This window comes from Erpetoichthys calabaricus, chromosome 7 (genome assembly GCF_900747795.2).
Source record: "Erpetoichthys calabaricus chromosome 7, fErpCal1.3, whole genome shotgun sequence".
In the NCBI taxonomy this organism is placed as follows: Eukaryota; Metazoa; Chordata; class Cladistia; order Polypteriformes; family Polypteridae; genus Erpetoichthys; species Erpetoichthys calabaricus.
In genome coordinates, this window is record NC_041400.2 from 170,173,495 (window position 1) to 170,189,998 (window position 16,504).

General features: G+C 39.9%; 1 protein-coding gene across 1 annotated transcript in view; it reads right to left on the reverse strand.

Moving 5' to 3' along the window:
• tbca (tubulin cofactor a) overlaps nucleotides 1-15,364 on the reverse strand; it is a 76,508-nt gene extending 61,144 nt beyond the window's left edge. The window contains exon 1 of the mRNA XM_028805705.2: nucleotides 15,203-15,364. Within this exon, the coding sequence (XP_028661538.2) occupies nucleotides 15,203-15,255 (53 nt within the window). The 5' untranslated portion in view covers nucleotides 15,256-15,364. The remainder of the gene's footprint in view (nucleotides 1-15,202) is intronic.
• Between the last annotated feature and the right edge of the window lie 1,140 nt (nucleotides 15,365-16,504).

The following is a 16,504-nucleotide window of genomic DNA, read 5'->3' on the forward strand; positions in this document are numbered from 1 at the left end:
GAAAAGCACGTTTAATTTGCTGATGAAAAGGTTCAAAGAAAAAACATTCCTTTCTTACTACTAGTACTTCTGCTAAATATGCAATGATGTACAGTAATCCCTCGCTACTTCGTGGTTCACTTTTCGCGGATTCACAACTTCACGGATTTTATATGTAAGCATATCTAAATATATAACGCGGATTTTTCGCTGCTTCGCGGGTTTCTGTGGACAATGGGTCTTTTTACTTCTGGTATTTGCTTCCTCAGTTGGTTTGCCCAGTTGATTTCATACAAGAGATGCTATTGGCGGATGGCTGAGAAGCTACCCAATTAGAGCATGCAGTTAAGTTCCTGTGTGCTGCTGATTGGCTCAACGACGGAGTGCTGCATTAACCAGGAAGTCTCATCTCACTCATTCAGCATTAACGTGCTCTTGCTACTGCATTCAGGGGATTATCACCTTCATCGTCATCATTTTTACTGCGCAGCATATTCATCACGTCATATATAGCTACGTGTACTTCGCTATACAGTAAGTGTAAACTTATCTACCGATTTCATATTGCTTAGCAGTTGTCCCTGTTATTAATAGAGTAAAGGGTGGGTTGTAAACAATACAGGGAGGGTTTAAAAACGTCCAAATACACATTAAATAATTAAATAAATATGGTGTCCCTACTTCGCGGAAATTCAGTTATCGCGGTCGGCCTTGGAATCTATCTCCCATGATAAGTGAGGGATTACTGTATTGTTCCTCTCCAACAGTAGTGGTAAACACATTAAAAGCTACTATAAAATGTATATGTCCCTATCGGCCTGAAGTGGCTGTTTTTTTGTTATTATATTACAAAGGTGATAATCTAGTTAGATGGTAGCTATCAAAATCCCATTCCTGGGTGGAGCATATGTTCATAAATTGTCATACAAGGGGCATTTTCTGCACACGCCTAGTGGCCACAGTTGAGACACTGTCATCTACATTGACATAACTCATTAAATGAATATGACAAGATTTGAAATTTGCTATAAGTATGCATATTCTTCAGAGGACGAGACAAAATTCCACAAAACATCTAATGTTGCATGTAAGATAAGCTACCAACAAACTAGTAATAAAGCTGAAATGCTCCAGTACTTGCAATGAATCTTGCACTAATGGTTTGTAATGTTAGTTGAGCACTTAAGTTACTTAGACACAATTACACTACTGAGGTACTTTAAGTTTGCATTGGTTATTGCACTTTCAATATATACAAAATGTAGCAGAATTAACATACATCAGAATACACTGAGGCATTTACATAAATATTTTGGCTCACTAGGTACTGTGAACTTTAAGTGTTATTTAAAATTAAAATGAAGCTTCTCTCACAGTTTATCGTGACATTAAATTCACAACCACTGCTGCTGAAAATATATACATAAATGCAAATCATATGGTTAACAAGAAGCATATTTCATCATATAAAATCAAAACTGGCAACATCAGCAGATATTACGGGAAAATAATTTGCATCAGCACTGGTCAGTCTACCACGACTAAGACAAAAACATGTCTTTAATGAAATTTAAAGATTTAAAAATTTCTGGATCTAAAAGAAATAGAAATGTGTTTGGTTGACAACAATCCTTAATATAATACAAGTCTCCAAAACAGCCTCTCGTTTGTGGCAAACACTTCACTTAACATATGCAAAATGTTTTCATCCCACCCTTTATGTCTAACAATGAAAGAAATTAATGGCTCTCACATGTTACAGAGTAACACAAAATAATGGGCTTAATTGGAAAAAAAATCCTCCTCTTATACAAAACCATTTACATTTTTATATCTTTGTATTACTGCTATTAACAGATCATTTCTAGAGCCATCTAAAAGGCTGTAAAGCTCATTTAACCTGTACAGGTTAAGGATTTTAAATAGTATTTAAAAAAGGATAACAATGCTATTCTGTCCAGCTTGCTTTAAAAATATACATAATCTCTATTAAAATGAGTGAGCACAATTAATAGCAAGTTAAAAAAGGACTGGATGAAACAAGAAAATATTTAATCTACAAATAAAAAACACTGCCATTAAGCAAGATGTATCAGCATGATTGAGAAATGGCCCAATGACTGAAGTTCAAGTTTTAAGATTTATTTTCATGCAAACACAGAATAGTTAAATTCTTACTTGTCCCAGCTAAAGGCTACTGACATTGGTACAACACCAAAAAAGACAAACACAGGAAAGTGAACACAATATTTTAAATGCAGCATTAGACAAACTATGCTAGGACCATTCATTCAGAAGTCACGAGTGGCTTGAATACAAGATGCATGAATAAAAACTGTCTCCAAACCTAGTAGTGAAAGTGCTAATTGTCCAGAACTGTTTGCCTGAATAGACAAAATTGACTGTGCAGACTCAGAGTAGAGCCACTGCTCCTCCGCATTGAGAGGAGTCAGATGAGGTGGCTCGGGCATCTGATCAGGATGCCTCCTGGACACCTCCCTGGCGAGGTGTTCCGGGCACTTCCAAACGGGAGGAGGCCCCGGAGAAGACACAGGACACGCTGGAGGGACTATGTCTCCCAGCTGGCCTGGGAACGCCTCGGGATTCTCCCGGAAGAGCTAGAAGAAGTGGCCGGGGAGAGGGAAGTCTGGGCATCTCTGCTCAAGCTGCTGCCCCCGTGACCCGACCTCGGATAAGCAGAAGAGGATGGATGGATGGATGGATGGATGGATGGATGGACTGTGCAGAATAGCTTAGATATTTAATACAGTTTGCCTTTCAAAACTAGTCTGTATTAAATATGTACAGAACAGGAGGCAGCTATCTGTGTGCCAGTAATATTCCAAGCTGACTTTACTACCCATTGTAGTGTTTTGTTATCCTGAGGTGAGAAAGTGCCACACATTTTCTTTACCTGACAGGATGGACTGCATCGATAAGAGAAAAAGACAAAGATTCTAAAGCAAGGACCTTCAGAGAAGTTCACAAATATTTTAACTAGATTGATGGATGGGACACTGGACAAATGCCAATAAAAACCAAACAAACCAAAGGAAACTTTGGCTAAATATATAATAGGAAACATTTGTCATTTATAATAATGATTACTTTTTACTGAGAGTAGCAACAAAAACCTAAAACGCATATACAAGGGGCACCAGAATTTATTATACTGTAAAAATTATGGAGTTATTGTTAAATGAGAATGATGTAGAGGAATACAATATTAGTGACTATATATGCTTCAGGAAAGTAGAAGGTATGGTACTACAGGTTAAAAATGAAACTCAGGACAAGAAAATTAAGGCAGAAGAGGAGAACAGGTCAGAATCACTGTTAAGCTAGTAAGGAAAAAGTCCAAAGATATGGTGATTGGAGTGTTCAACAATGAAATTCTGATATTTCAGGCAATAGCGTATTATTTTATCATATAAAACATACATATAATAAAGAGGATGATGTGATCTATGGGTTTTTTAACTTTACAAACACGGATTGGGAAGCACCTATCAGAAATACAAAAGAGGAAACTGAAACGATGCTAAAGGTAAATGACTGTATTCTAACTAACTAACCAGATAGTGACATTTATCTAGATCTCGTTTGTTGAACGATAAAGACAGAATAATAAAAACAGACATTATTAGTACTTTAAGCAATAATTATCTTAACATGACAAAATTTGAAATCAACTGTGAAAACAAACAAATGTACACAAAAACAAAAGCTTATAATTTGCTTAAAGAAGACTTGATGATGAATTATCTGCAAAACACAAAATGGGAAAGCAATAACTCAACAACTATAAATGATAGGTTGTGTCACTACAGGGATATTACAATTCAGGCATAAAGCAAGTATATTGAAAAAAAAAAAAAAAATTTAAGAAATTCCAAAAATGGGTAAATAAGGACAGCATTACAAAAATAAAACTGAAAAAGATGACTGCCGAAGAAAACAAAATAAAAAATAACAATAAAAAAAACAACAATCAAATCTGCCCTAGAGGAACAGTGGACACTACATCAATTAGACAGGTCAAATGAGAAACGGAGGGAATAAAAAAAAAAAAAAAAAAAAAACCTACTAGTTAAGTGAAAACAAACAGCAAGTAATTTTATGAGTACTACTCCAGAAAACAGACAGTACAGTATGTCATATGTGATAATGTACAAAAACCTAAAAACAACTTAGCCAGGATATGCAAGTCTTAAACAGAAACATTATAGACAAGAAATTCTCCTTTTCTGCATGCATTTTCCCTTCATTTTATGTGAATTTATTTTGCTGTGAACTCAATAAAAATTTTTTAAATAAACTTGGACTGTGGAGTTTCCTGTATAGGCACCACAGTAATACGCAATTCTTTTTTTGAAGTTAAAGCTCCTGAACAAACACAGCTACACTCACATGTATGTATGTATGTATGTATGTATTTATGTATGTGTGTGTGTGCATGGCATCTCCCCAACTCAATTCAACAAATAAAAGGAAACTGTTCTTTTGTAGTACACAGTATTTCTATTAAGTTACCAAAAATTGCATAGGAAACCAACTTTAATGACAGAGCACAATCTTAAACATGCAGTGAGTAAACATGAGTGCATTTACTGAGATAGGACAAAAAAGTAAACACAAGGCTCAACACATCCAAAGTGCAAGTTGACTCTACAGCTCTGTTTTAACCCAGCCTTGAACTAATAACGGTCACCAAAACCACTGCATTTCCATCAAAGTTTTACAATAATTACACAAACTGCAGCACTGTTCATTTTCTACTCAAGTGAAAACACAAAAAATGGATTAGTAACTGATGACTATAATGAATTTTGAAACTGTCACAGCTATTAGACACAAGCATTGCATCTTGTTCATATATTATGTTATTTTTATTACAGTCACCCTTAAATTATCCTTCAATTGTTTTCAATCTACATTCTGGAAACACATCAGATGAGTGTAGTTGCACTGTGTATCTTGTTTAAATTTTTTTCTCACTTCAGTCTTCTTCCAGCTGCTCCCATTAGGGGGCACCACAGCGGATCATCTTTTTCCACATCTTTCCGTATTCTGCATCTTGCTCTGTTACACCCATCACCTGCATGTCCTCTCTCACCACATCCATTAACCTTCTCTTAGGCCTTCCTCTTTTCCTTTTTCCTGGTAGCTCTATCTTCAACATTCTTTTCCCAATATACCCAGCATCTCTCCTCTGCACATGTCCAACCCAACACAATCTCGTCTCTGTCTTTGTCTCCCATCCTGAACTGTACTCATTTCTAATCATGTCCATCCTTGTCACACCCAATGCAAATCTTAACATCTTTAACTCTGCCATCTCCAGCTGTCTCTTGCTTTCTGATTAGTGCCACAGTCTCCAACACATACAGTGGGTACAGAAAGTATTCAGACCCCCTTCAATTTTTCACTCTTTGTTATATTGCAGCCATTTGCTAAAATCATTTAATTTTTTTCCTTATTAATGTACACACAGCACCCCATATTGACAGACAAAAAAAAAAGAATTTTTGAAATTGTTGCAGATTTATTAAAAAAGAAAAACTGAAATATCACATGGTCCTAAGTATTCAGACCCTTTGCTGTGACACTCATATATTTAACTCAGGTGCTTTCCATTTCTTCTGATCATCCTTGAGATCACCTTCATTTGAGTCCAGCTGTGTTTGATTATACTGATTTGACTTGATTAGGAAAGCCACACACCTGTCTATATAAGACCTTACAGCTCACAATGCATGTCAGAGCAAATGAGAATCATGAGGTCAAAGGAACTGCCTGAAGAGCTCAGAGACAGAATTGTGGCAAGGCACAGATCTGGCCAAGGTTACAAAAAAATTTCTGCTGCATTTAAGGTTCCCAAGAGCACAGTGGCCTCCATAATCCTTAAATGGAAGACGTTTGGGACGACCAGAACCCTTCCTAGAGCTGGCCGTCCGGCCAAGCTGAGCTACCGGGGGAGAAGAGCCTTGGTGAGAGAGGTAAAGAAGAACCCAAAGATCACTTTGGCTGAGCTCCAGAGATGCAGTCAGGAGATGGGAGAAAGTTGTAGAAAGTCAACCATCACTGCAGCCCTCCACCAGTCAGGGCTTTATGGCAGAGTGGCCTGTCGGAAGCCTCTCCTCAGTGCAAGACACATGACAGCCCGCATGGAGTTTGCTAAAAAGACACCTGAAGGACTCTGAGATGGTGAGAAAATAAGATTCTCTGGTCTGATGAGACCAAGATAGAATTTTTTGGCCTTAATTATAAGCGGTATGTGTGGAGACAACCAGGCACTTGTCCAATACAGTGCCCACAGTGAAGCATGGCGGTGGCAGCATCATGCTGTGGGGGGTGTTTTTTCAGCTGCAGGGACAGGACAACTGGTTGCAATCGAGGGAAAGATGAATGCGGCCAAGTACAGGGATATCCTGAACAAAAACCTTCTCCAGAGTGCTACGGACCTCAGACTGGGCCGAAGGTTTACCTTCAAACAAGACAATGACCCTAAGCACACAGCTAAAATAACGAAGGAGTGGCTTCACAACAACTCTGTGACTGTTCTTGAATGGCCCAGCCAGAGCCCTGACTTAAACCCAATTGAGCATCTCTGGAGAGACCTAAAAATGGCTCTCCAACAACGTTTACCATCCAACCTGACAGAACTGGAGAGGATCTGCAAGGAGGAATGGCAGAGGATCCCCCAAATCCAGGTGTGAAAAACTTGTTGCATCTTTCCCAAGAAGACTCATGGCTGTATTAGCTCAAAAGGGTGCTTCTACTAAATACTGAGCAAAGGGTCTGAATACTTAGGACCATGTGATATTTCAGTTTTTCTTATTTAATAAATCTGCAACAATTTCAAAAATTCTTTTTTTTGTCTGTCAATATGGGGTGCTGTGTGTACATTAATGAGGAAAAAAATTAATTTAAATGATTTTAGCAAATGGCTGCAATATAACAAAGAGTGAAAAATTGAAGGGGGTCTGAATACTTTCCGTACCCACTGTATGTATGTGTGCATGGCATCTCCCCAACTCAATTCAACAAATAAAAGGAAACTGTTCTTTTGTAGTACACAGTATTTCTATTAAGTTACCAAAAATTGCATAGGAAACCAACTTTAATGACAGAGCACAATCTTAAACATGCAGTGAGTAAACATGAGTGCATTTACTGAGATAGGACAAAAAAGTAAACACAAGGCTCAACACATCCAAAGTGCAAGTTGACTCTACAGCTCTGTTTTAACCCAGCCTTGAACTAATAACGGTCACCAAAACCACTGCATTTCCATCAAAGTTTTACAATAATTACACAAACTGCAGCACTGTTCATTTTCTACTCAAGTGAAAACACAAAAAATGGATTAGTAACTGATGACTATAATGAATTTTGAAACTGTCACAGCTATTAGACACAAGCATTGCATCTTGTTCATATATTATGTTATTTTTATTACAGTCACCCTTAAATTATCTTTCAATTGTTTTCAATCTACATTCTGGAAACACGTCAGATGAGTGTAGTCGCACGTGTATCTTGTTTAAATTTTTTTCTCACTTTAGTCTTCTTCTTCCAGCTGCTCCCATTAAGGGGCACCACAGCGGATCATCTTTTTCCACATCTTCCCGTATTCTGCATCTTGCTCTGTTACACCCATCACCTGCATGTCCTCTCTCACCACATCCATAAACCTTCTCTTAGGCCTTCCTCTTTTCCTTTTTCCTGGTAGCTCTATCTTCAACATTCTTTTCCCAATATACCCAGCATCTCTCCTCTGCACATGTCCAACCCAACACAATCTCGTCTCTGTCTTTGTCTCCCATCCTGAACTGTACTCATTTCTAATCATGTCCATCCTTGTCACACCCAATGCAAATCTTAACATCTTTAACTCTGCCATCTCCAGCTGTCTCTTGCTTTCTGATTAGTGCCACAGTCTCCAACACATACTGTATAACACAGATGGTAGGGCTGGGCCATATTATACCTTTCACAGTAATACCGGTACAATGTTAGGCAATGATAAGAAAATGAAATATCGCGATAGAATATGGGTAAAACGCGCATGCGCAGTGCCTTTGTGTTTTCATACGCACATGCCGGAAAAAGCATGGCGGCGACGGAGAATGAGAAGGGCGAAAGCGGATCGTTGAATGAAACAGATGAACCAGAATTGGTTGTAAAAATGGTGCAACTTCAGTGGTGTGGAACTGGTTTGGTTTTCGCCCGTCAGATACCCAACAAAGCACAATTTTTTGTAGAACATGCAAGCGGGCCGTCGTGGCGAAGGGAGGAAACACCACAAACCTATTTCATCATTTGAAGCAGAAGCACTTGTTGGAGTACAACAAAGCTGTTAAAGCACGTGAAGAGGCGTCCGCTTCAACTAGCGTGGTGGTGAGACAACAGAAGCTGACTCAACAAACAATCGGCGTAGCTTTAAATAGCTGCACGCCTTATGACAAAAGTAGCAAAAGCTGGGGGGATCTAACTAATGCAGTGACGCATTGTTTAGCCAGGGATATGATGCCCATTCAGAGTGTGGAAAGAGAAGGTTTCACAAAGATGCTTAAAAAGTTCGATCCACGCTACAAGCTGCCCACCAAGAAATACTTCTCTAAAGTCACCTTGCCTGCTTTATATGAAGAGGTCCGTACTGAGGTGTCAAATGCATTATCTTCAGTGGAGTTTTTTGCGTCCACCACGGACATTTGGTCAAGCCGAACATCAGACCCCTACATAAGCCTCACAATACACTACGTGGACAAAGACTGGAAGCTACAAAACAAGTGCCTTGAAACAAGTTTTTTCCCTGAGGACCATACAGGGGAAAATATAGCCAAAGGCTTAAAAGAGTTCCTCAGCTCGTGGAATCTTCAGGAGGAAAAACAAGTGTGTGTGACGACCGACAACGGGGCCAACGTTGTGAAAGCCGTCGCACTCAACAACTGGACCAGACTTTCATGCTTCGGACATCGCCTGCACATTGCAAAAGGTAAGTTAATAACAACGTCAGATTAAGCATTTCTTGCATTAGTTTATATGATGGTAATAATACTGTTTACCTTTAGTTGTCTTTAAAAATGAACAGGCAGGCTGGATGTGGGCAGTTGTGCTGCAACAGATATATATATATATATATATATATAGTGTGTGTTATACATAAAACTTAAATGTCACACATTCCACACCGCATTAATATTGGCGTCAAGTAATGAACTGTGTTTCCTTTTAAATGTATGCTGTTAAAAAGACAAAAAAGAGTCTCAGGAGCATTTTGAAGGGACCAGTTAGTGGCAAGACAGATGTAACTGCAGAAAGGTTATTATCTGAACTGAGCAGTTATGTGAACAGTCCACCAGCAGACAGTGAGTGTGATCCTCTTTTGTGGTGGAAAGTTCACACAGTAAACTTTCCCCACATCAGCAGATTAGCTAGGAAATACCTCTGCATTCCAGCAACTAGCTCTGCATCTGAAAGGTTGTTCAGCACAGGTGGAAACGTTGTAACTTGTCAAAGGTCCTCCCTTAAGCCCACATCTGTGAACATGTTAGTGTTTCTGACAAAGAATCTTAAAACTTGAAATGTACAGTAGAAAACTTCCACGAGCAGTAGCAATAATTTATCCATGTTTTTTGTTTGTTTTGTTTTTACTCAAGAGTTTGTGCAATTTTATTATTTGACTTATTTATTTGGCACACTGCAGTTTTACGTTGCAAAGCAACTCTTTTTAAGTTTTGTGGATATTATACATGGTTATGCTCAGGATATGTCAGCCCATTTCCACTGGAAATGCCTTTTGGTTAAACTGTCACAAGGAATTTGTATTTGCACTGTTAAATTTTTATATAGCTTTAATGCACATAAAAACAGCTGCTTGTTTAAGTGAAAATAAATTGAAGGGATTTTTTTGCACTAATAAAGTTGTGGAGTTGTAAAGTATTTTGTCTCGCGTCAATCATATCGTCAGTTATATCGTTATCGCAAATGTTCAAATATATACCTGCCCTAATAGATGGTCTCACTACTGTCCTGTAGACCTTCCCTGTCACTCTTGCTGATACCAGTCTGTCACAAATTACTCCTGACACTCTTCTCCAACCATTCCACCATGCCTGCACTATATTTTTCACTTCTCTTCCACACTCCCCATTACTCTGTACCATTGACCCCAAGTATTTAAACTTATTCACCTTCACTAACACTAACTAACAATACAACTCGGAGTCTTGCCATGTGCAAAAGTTCGACTGCTATCGTGGGCTGCATCAGGAGTGGGCAGGAGGAGGAGTATAGGAACCTAATCAAGGACTTTGTTAAATGGTGCGACTCAAACCACCTACAACTGAACACCAGCAAACCAAGGAGCTGGTGGTGGATTTTAGGAGGACCAGGCCCCTCATGGACCCAGTGATCGTCAGAGGTGACCGTTTGCAGAGGGTACATACCTATAAATACCTGGGAGTGCAGCTGGATGATAAATTGGACTGGACTGCCAATACTGATGCTATGTGCAAGGGAGGACAGAGCCGACTATACTTCCTTAGAAGGAAAGGCGTCTTTCAACATCTGCAATAAGATGCTGCAGATGTTCTATCAGATGGTTGTGGCGAGCGCCCTCTTCCACGCGGTGGTGTGCTGGGGAGGCAGCATAAAGAAGAGGGACGCCTCACGCCTGGACAAACTGGTGAGGAAGGCAGGCTCTACTGTAGGCACGGAGCTGGACAGTTTGACATCCGTTGCAGAGCGACGGGCGCTGAGCAGGCACCTGTCAATCATGGAGAATCCACTGCATCCACTAAATAGTATTATCTCCAGACAGAGGAGCAGCTTCAGTGACAGACTACTGTCACTGTCCTGCTCCACTGACAGACTGAGGAGATCGTTCCTCCCCCACACTATGCGATGCTTTAATCCCACCTGGGGGGGGGGGGAGGGTAAACGTTAACAATATACAAAGTTACTGTCTGTTATACCTGCATTTTATCACTCTTTAATTCAATATTGTTTTTTATCAGTATGCTGCTGCTGGGGTATGTGAATTTCCCCTTGGGATTAATAGGGTGTTGTACCGTGTTAGCCATTATGAATGTAGAGAAAAGCCAAGCAAAATGACACCTTTTATTTTAGATTTTTTAGATTACATCTTGCCTGAAGAAGGGGCCTGAGTTGCCTCGAAAGCTTGCATATTGTAATCTTTCTAGTTAGCCAATAAAAGGTGTCATTTTGCTTGGCTTTTCCCTTGGGATTAATAAAGTATCTATCTATCTCTACTCCCCGCATCCTCACCATTCCACTGACGTCCCTCTCATTCACACATGTATTCTGTCTTGTTCCTACCGATTTCATTCCTCTCCTCTCTAGAGCATATCTCCACTTTTCCAGAGTCTCCCCAACCTGCTCCTTACTCTCGCTACAGATCTCAATGTCATCAGCAAACATCGAAACACTGTTGTTTGACTTCAGAAATTCCATTAAAACACATTTTTGGCAAGCCAAATCACTGAAAAGTAAACCCATGATTTAACAAGACACAACCTTTCAAACCAGAGCGAGTAACTGGTCTGACAACTGGTTTATTGTAAAAATCATGGGTAGCTATGCTGTCTTCCATATGTTTATGTATACAACGTATCACATTATATTTAGACAAAGTATAAATGTTTAAGTATATCAATATTCCTCAAAATAGTTTCAATGTTTAGTTTTCAGTGAACACTCATGTGAAAAAGCAAGTCCACCCCATGTAAAATTGTTGACTTCTTCCAACCGTATTTGAACGAACGAACAAACATTAATGCAAACTGCACCTATGAGAAAGATGATATACTTGAATAAAAACAAAAAAAAATTGGACTTTTCAATCACTTATTATTAAATGAAAACATCAATAGAGGCAATGGTCTACTGGGGGAAAAAATAAGGACACCCTTGACCCCAGAAACTGGCAATGCCCCATTTAGCACAAATGACTTCTTGTATGCATTTTGTATAACTGCCTGCCAGTCTTTGACATCAACTCGTGACATTTTTGGCCACTTCTCCAGGCAAAATTTCTTCAGTTGCAAGATACTTGTGGGATTTCTTGCAAGTACTGTCAATTTCAAAACCTCTCACATTTCACTGGAATTCAATCAGGGTTTTGACTAGACCAGCCCATATCCCTCCATTTGTTCTTTTTGAGCCATTTCTTGGTGGATTTGCTAATATATGTCAGTTCATTATCACGTTGAAAGGTCCATTTCAACTTTAACTTATGGACAGATGGCCTCAGATTCTCCTCAAGCACACTTTGATATGATGCAGAGGTCATAACTGACTTGATGACTACAAGCTGCCCAGGTCCAAACTATGACTTTCCACCACATGCATCACAGTTGTATGAAGTTCTTCTCCTAACATGCTATCTTCGGTTTGAGCCAAACATGTCCACTGTTACTGTGGACAAACAACTCTATCTTTGATTCATCTGTTCACAGCATACTGCTCCAGAAGGCCTGGTCTTTGCCTATATATTCAAAGGCAAACTGTAGTCTTGCTCTAATGCTCATTTCGGACAGCAAAGGCTTTACCCTGGCACATCTCACATACAGGTCAAATTTATGCAATGCAATAAATTATGCATTGTAATTAGGCTCTAACTTTAGCAAGACTTGACAATGATCACACAATGAAATTGTGGGGTTCTTGGGAGACTGTTTTTAGTATCAAGCAATCAGCATTAGGGATGAATTTGCTGGGACAGCCTGTGCTGGAAAAATTACCAGTTATTTAAAATCTAAACCACTTTTAAATTATTCTCTTTACAGTACAATGACTACTTTCAAACAATTTGGCAATCTTTATGAATCCTTTGCCAAACTAATTGGAATTACACAACATTCTTCCTGAGGGCCTTGGTTCTTTTGAACTTGGCATGATGACACCACACAGAACAGCAGCAAAGAGAACACCAGATCCAAAATATCTTCTGTTTAAACAAGACCGGGTTTACCTGCATACTCCCTAACAAATGTGACAAATTTTCACTTTTGTTAATTTTATCAATTGTGTTGGTAGGCCTATAGACTGGTACTGTGAGTGCTGTGCAGAGTGGGGGCAGAATCTCTGTGTTTTTCCCAGTTGATTCTGGGGTTCATCAGGGGTGTGTTCTTGCTCCTACTCTGTTCAATGCTTGTATGGACTGGGTGTTGGGCAAGGTCGTGGGGTCCAGCGTGGGGCATCTGTTGGTGAAGAAAGATTCACGGATCTTGACTTTGTTGACGATGCTGTGATCTTCATGGAGTCAATGGAGGCTCTGATCGGGGCACTCGAGAGACTGAGTGAGGAGTCTGAGTGTCTGGGCTTGCAAGTGTCCTGGATAAAAACCAAGAGCCAGGCCTTTAATGACCTCTTGGGCACAGCCATCAGCAGTGTGTCTGTCTGCGGAGGGAGTGTTGACCTTGTTGAGAGGTTTACTTACCAGGCAGTGACATTCATGTCTGTGGTGACCCTTCCTATGAAGTCAGTAGACAGATTGGGAGAGCATGGGGAGGGGGGGTCATGCGGTCGCTGGAAAGGGGTGTGGAGCACTCCCGATATCTCTATAAAAGGATGAAGGTCCAAGTCTTTAGAGTCCTGGTGCTTCCTGTCTTGCTATATGGTTGCGAGACATGGACGCTATCCAGTAACCTGAAACGAAGACTGGACTCCTTTGGTACTGTGTCTCTCCGGAAAATCCTTGGGTACCGTTGGTTTGACTTTGTGTCGAATGAGCGTTTGCTCGTGGAGTCCTGAATGAGTCACATTACCTGCATTGTGAGGGAGCGTCACTTACGGCACTACGGCCATGTGGCGCGTTTCCCCCAAGGGTGATCCAGCTCGTAAGATCCTCATTGTTGGGGACCCAAGTGGCTGGACCAGGCCAAGGGGTTGCCCACGTAATACCTGGCTGTGGCAGATAGAGGGTCATTTCCGGAGGGTGGGACTGGACTGCGTGTCTGCCTGGGGGGTTGCCAACCGGGATCCCGGGTTATTTTGTTGTGTAGTGGGTGCAGCAACACACTGTACCAGTGCATTGTCCCCAACTTGACTTGACTTGTTTGTCATTTGATTAAGTATATTATCTTTATCTGTTGGCACCGTTTGCATGAAAAGCCAATGTTTACCTTTTCAAATATGTTGAGAAAGTCCATTTCCATGGGGTGTACTTACTTTTTCACATGACTGTATTAACCATTGTGAAGAAAGGAGCTTCTTTGCTAATCTAATATTAAGAGAGTTACATACAAATCAGTGAATAATGCAAACATCTAAGCCAATGTGATGTTTTCCCTTTTAAGTATCTTTTATTTATCAACTATAAATTCCCCAATCATGGTGGTGCTCCCTAACAAGACCATAACAACAATACAATTACATAACAATACAATTACAGTACCAGATTGTCATTGCAACAGAAAAAAAAGGTAACGGAGTGCTACTTGGGTCAAAAACTAGGAAGCAAAAACAGATAAAAAGAAAACAAGACAAATGCGTTTTACTTTCTCATTTTTTAAAAGTACAAATTAGTATCCATTTTTTCTGCCCCTTTCATAGAATAGTAAACAAACGTAAACAAAACAACACAAGCAAACCACTAAGTACTTCAATTTTGGTGTAAACATAAGATTCACTTATTGTTTACTTAATTATATCGTACATAGGCGTCGCCCGTCTTTAAAATAAACCTTGCTGAAAGACCAATTAAAACCTCAGGACATTTACTATTTGTCCATTTTATGAGAATAAACGTATGCCGAGGTGACACTGAATCAGCAGAATGGCATCATCGACTTTAACTTTGCAACTGTTTTTTTAAATAACATAATAAAAATGGTATTTTAACTCGAGACGTAAATTGCAGGGTATTTACTATTTATAATCCAAATTGCTCGTTAGCATGTGTCTACAATATAATGCGAAAAATAACCAATTCAAAGGTGGCAGGCCAATGAATGACTCAAATTACCAAACTTCTGCATTTCCTGCCCACTCCTTCCCGAGTAAGGCCTAAAAGAAACGAGCCCAAACGACAGCCGCGGCCTCCAGTTTGAAGACCATGCCATAGAAAAACAGCTTAACAAGCGGGGATGCAACATTTCAAAATCGCCGCTGTTCAAAAAATACAAGGCCCACAGCAAGAGAACAATTTATGAACGTAATACAACTACTACAGTGTTTCTTTAAACAGACTTACCGTTTGACTACGCCGGTTTTAATTTTAATCTGCCGCACTCGTGGATCAGCCATTGACTACAACTTGCTCACAAAACAACGCAAAGGAGTGCAGTGTTGTTACCACCGGTCAACAGAGCGCCTGTAAGCTACTGCGCATGTCTGCTACGGAACGAGCGCGAGAACACCTTTGCCTCGGTGCTCGGTTAGCAGCTGCCTCTAAAGGGCTGTAAGTATAGTGCAATATGGTACAAATAGGAATCAGCTACGTAGTCGTTGTCGTATCTAAGGTGACTTTCATTTTAAACAAAATTAGATACGGAATGTTTCTTTTAATTGTATTACTATGGAATATGCCATCAATCCATTTTCCAACCCTTTTAATAGAACTCAAGTTCCGTGCAGCATCTGGGGAATGTACAGGGTGGCAGTGCACCACAGAGAATATCCACACATAAATTCTACCCACTCACGCTCGATTTAGCCTAACAAGCTTTTTGGTACGAAAATTGAAACAGCATTAACCGCTGCGCCGACATGCTGCTCATGTCTACTTAAACTGTCCAGATTTCGACTTCACAACTAACCTAATAGCAATGGAGAGAATATTTTCTTAACATTGGACAGTCAGGAGAGAAGAACACAGGAAATTAGGGCAGCCCCTAGAAAAATATTCACATTCCACAGAGATGATGAACTGGTTGAAATGATATACCGGTCTGTATGGGTGTCAGACAACAGCACTCCGCAATACAGTATAATAATTCTTCTCTTTTACTCATAACATTCTCAAATGTGCTTAGACCAATTTGGCAAAAGTAAATGAGCAAATCACAATTTGTGTGCTTCAGCTTGTCCACCCGCTTTTTGAGAACTGACCACAGGCTCTGAATGGGATTAAGATTTGGGGAGTTTCATGCCATGGGTCTAAATTTTCAATATTATAATCTCCAAGCCACTTCGTTATCACTTTTGCTGGCAAATAACACAGATCATCACTAAATTGTGCCTGGATTGTTGGGAGAAGTTGCTCTTGGAGGACGTTTTGATAATATTCTTTATTAATGGCAGTGTTCTTGGGCAGAATTGTGAGTGGGCAAACTCCCTTGGATGAGAAGCATCCCCAACAAATGGACTGTCTCAGGATGTGTTACTGTTGGCACGACACAGGACTCCTGTTAGCATTCACCTTTTCCGTCTCTGGATAATCAGTTTTCTAGGTGTCCGAAACAGTTGGAAGGAGAATTCATCCAAAAACAAATAACTTTACACTAGTCTTCTGCTGTCCAATCCTTGTACTTCCTGCAGAATTTCAGTCTGTCCA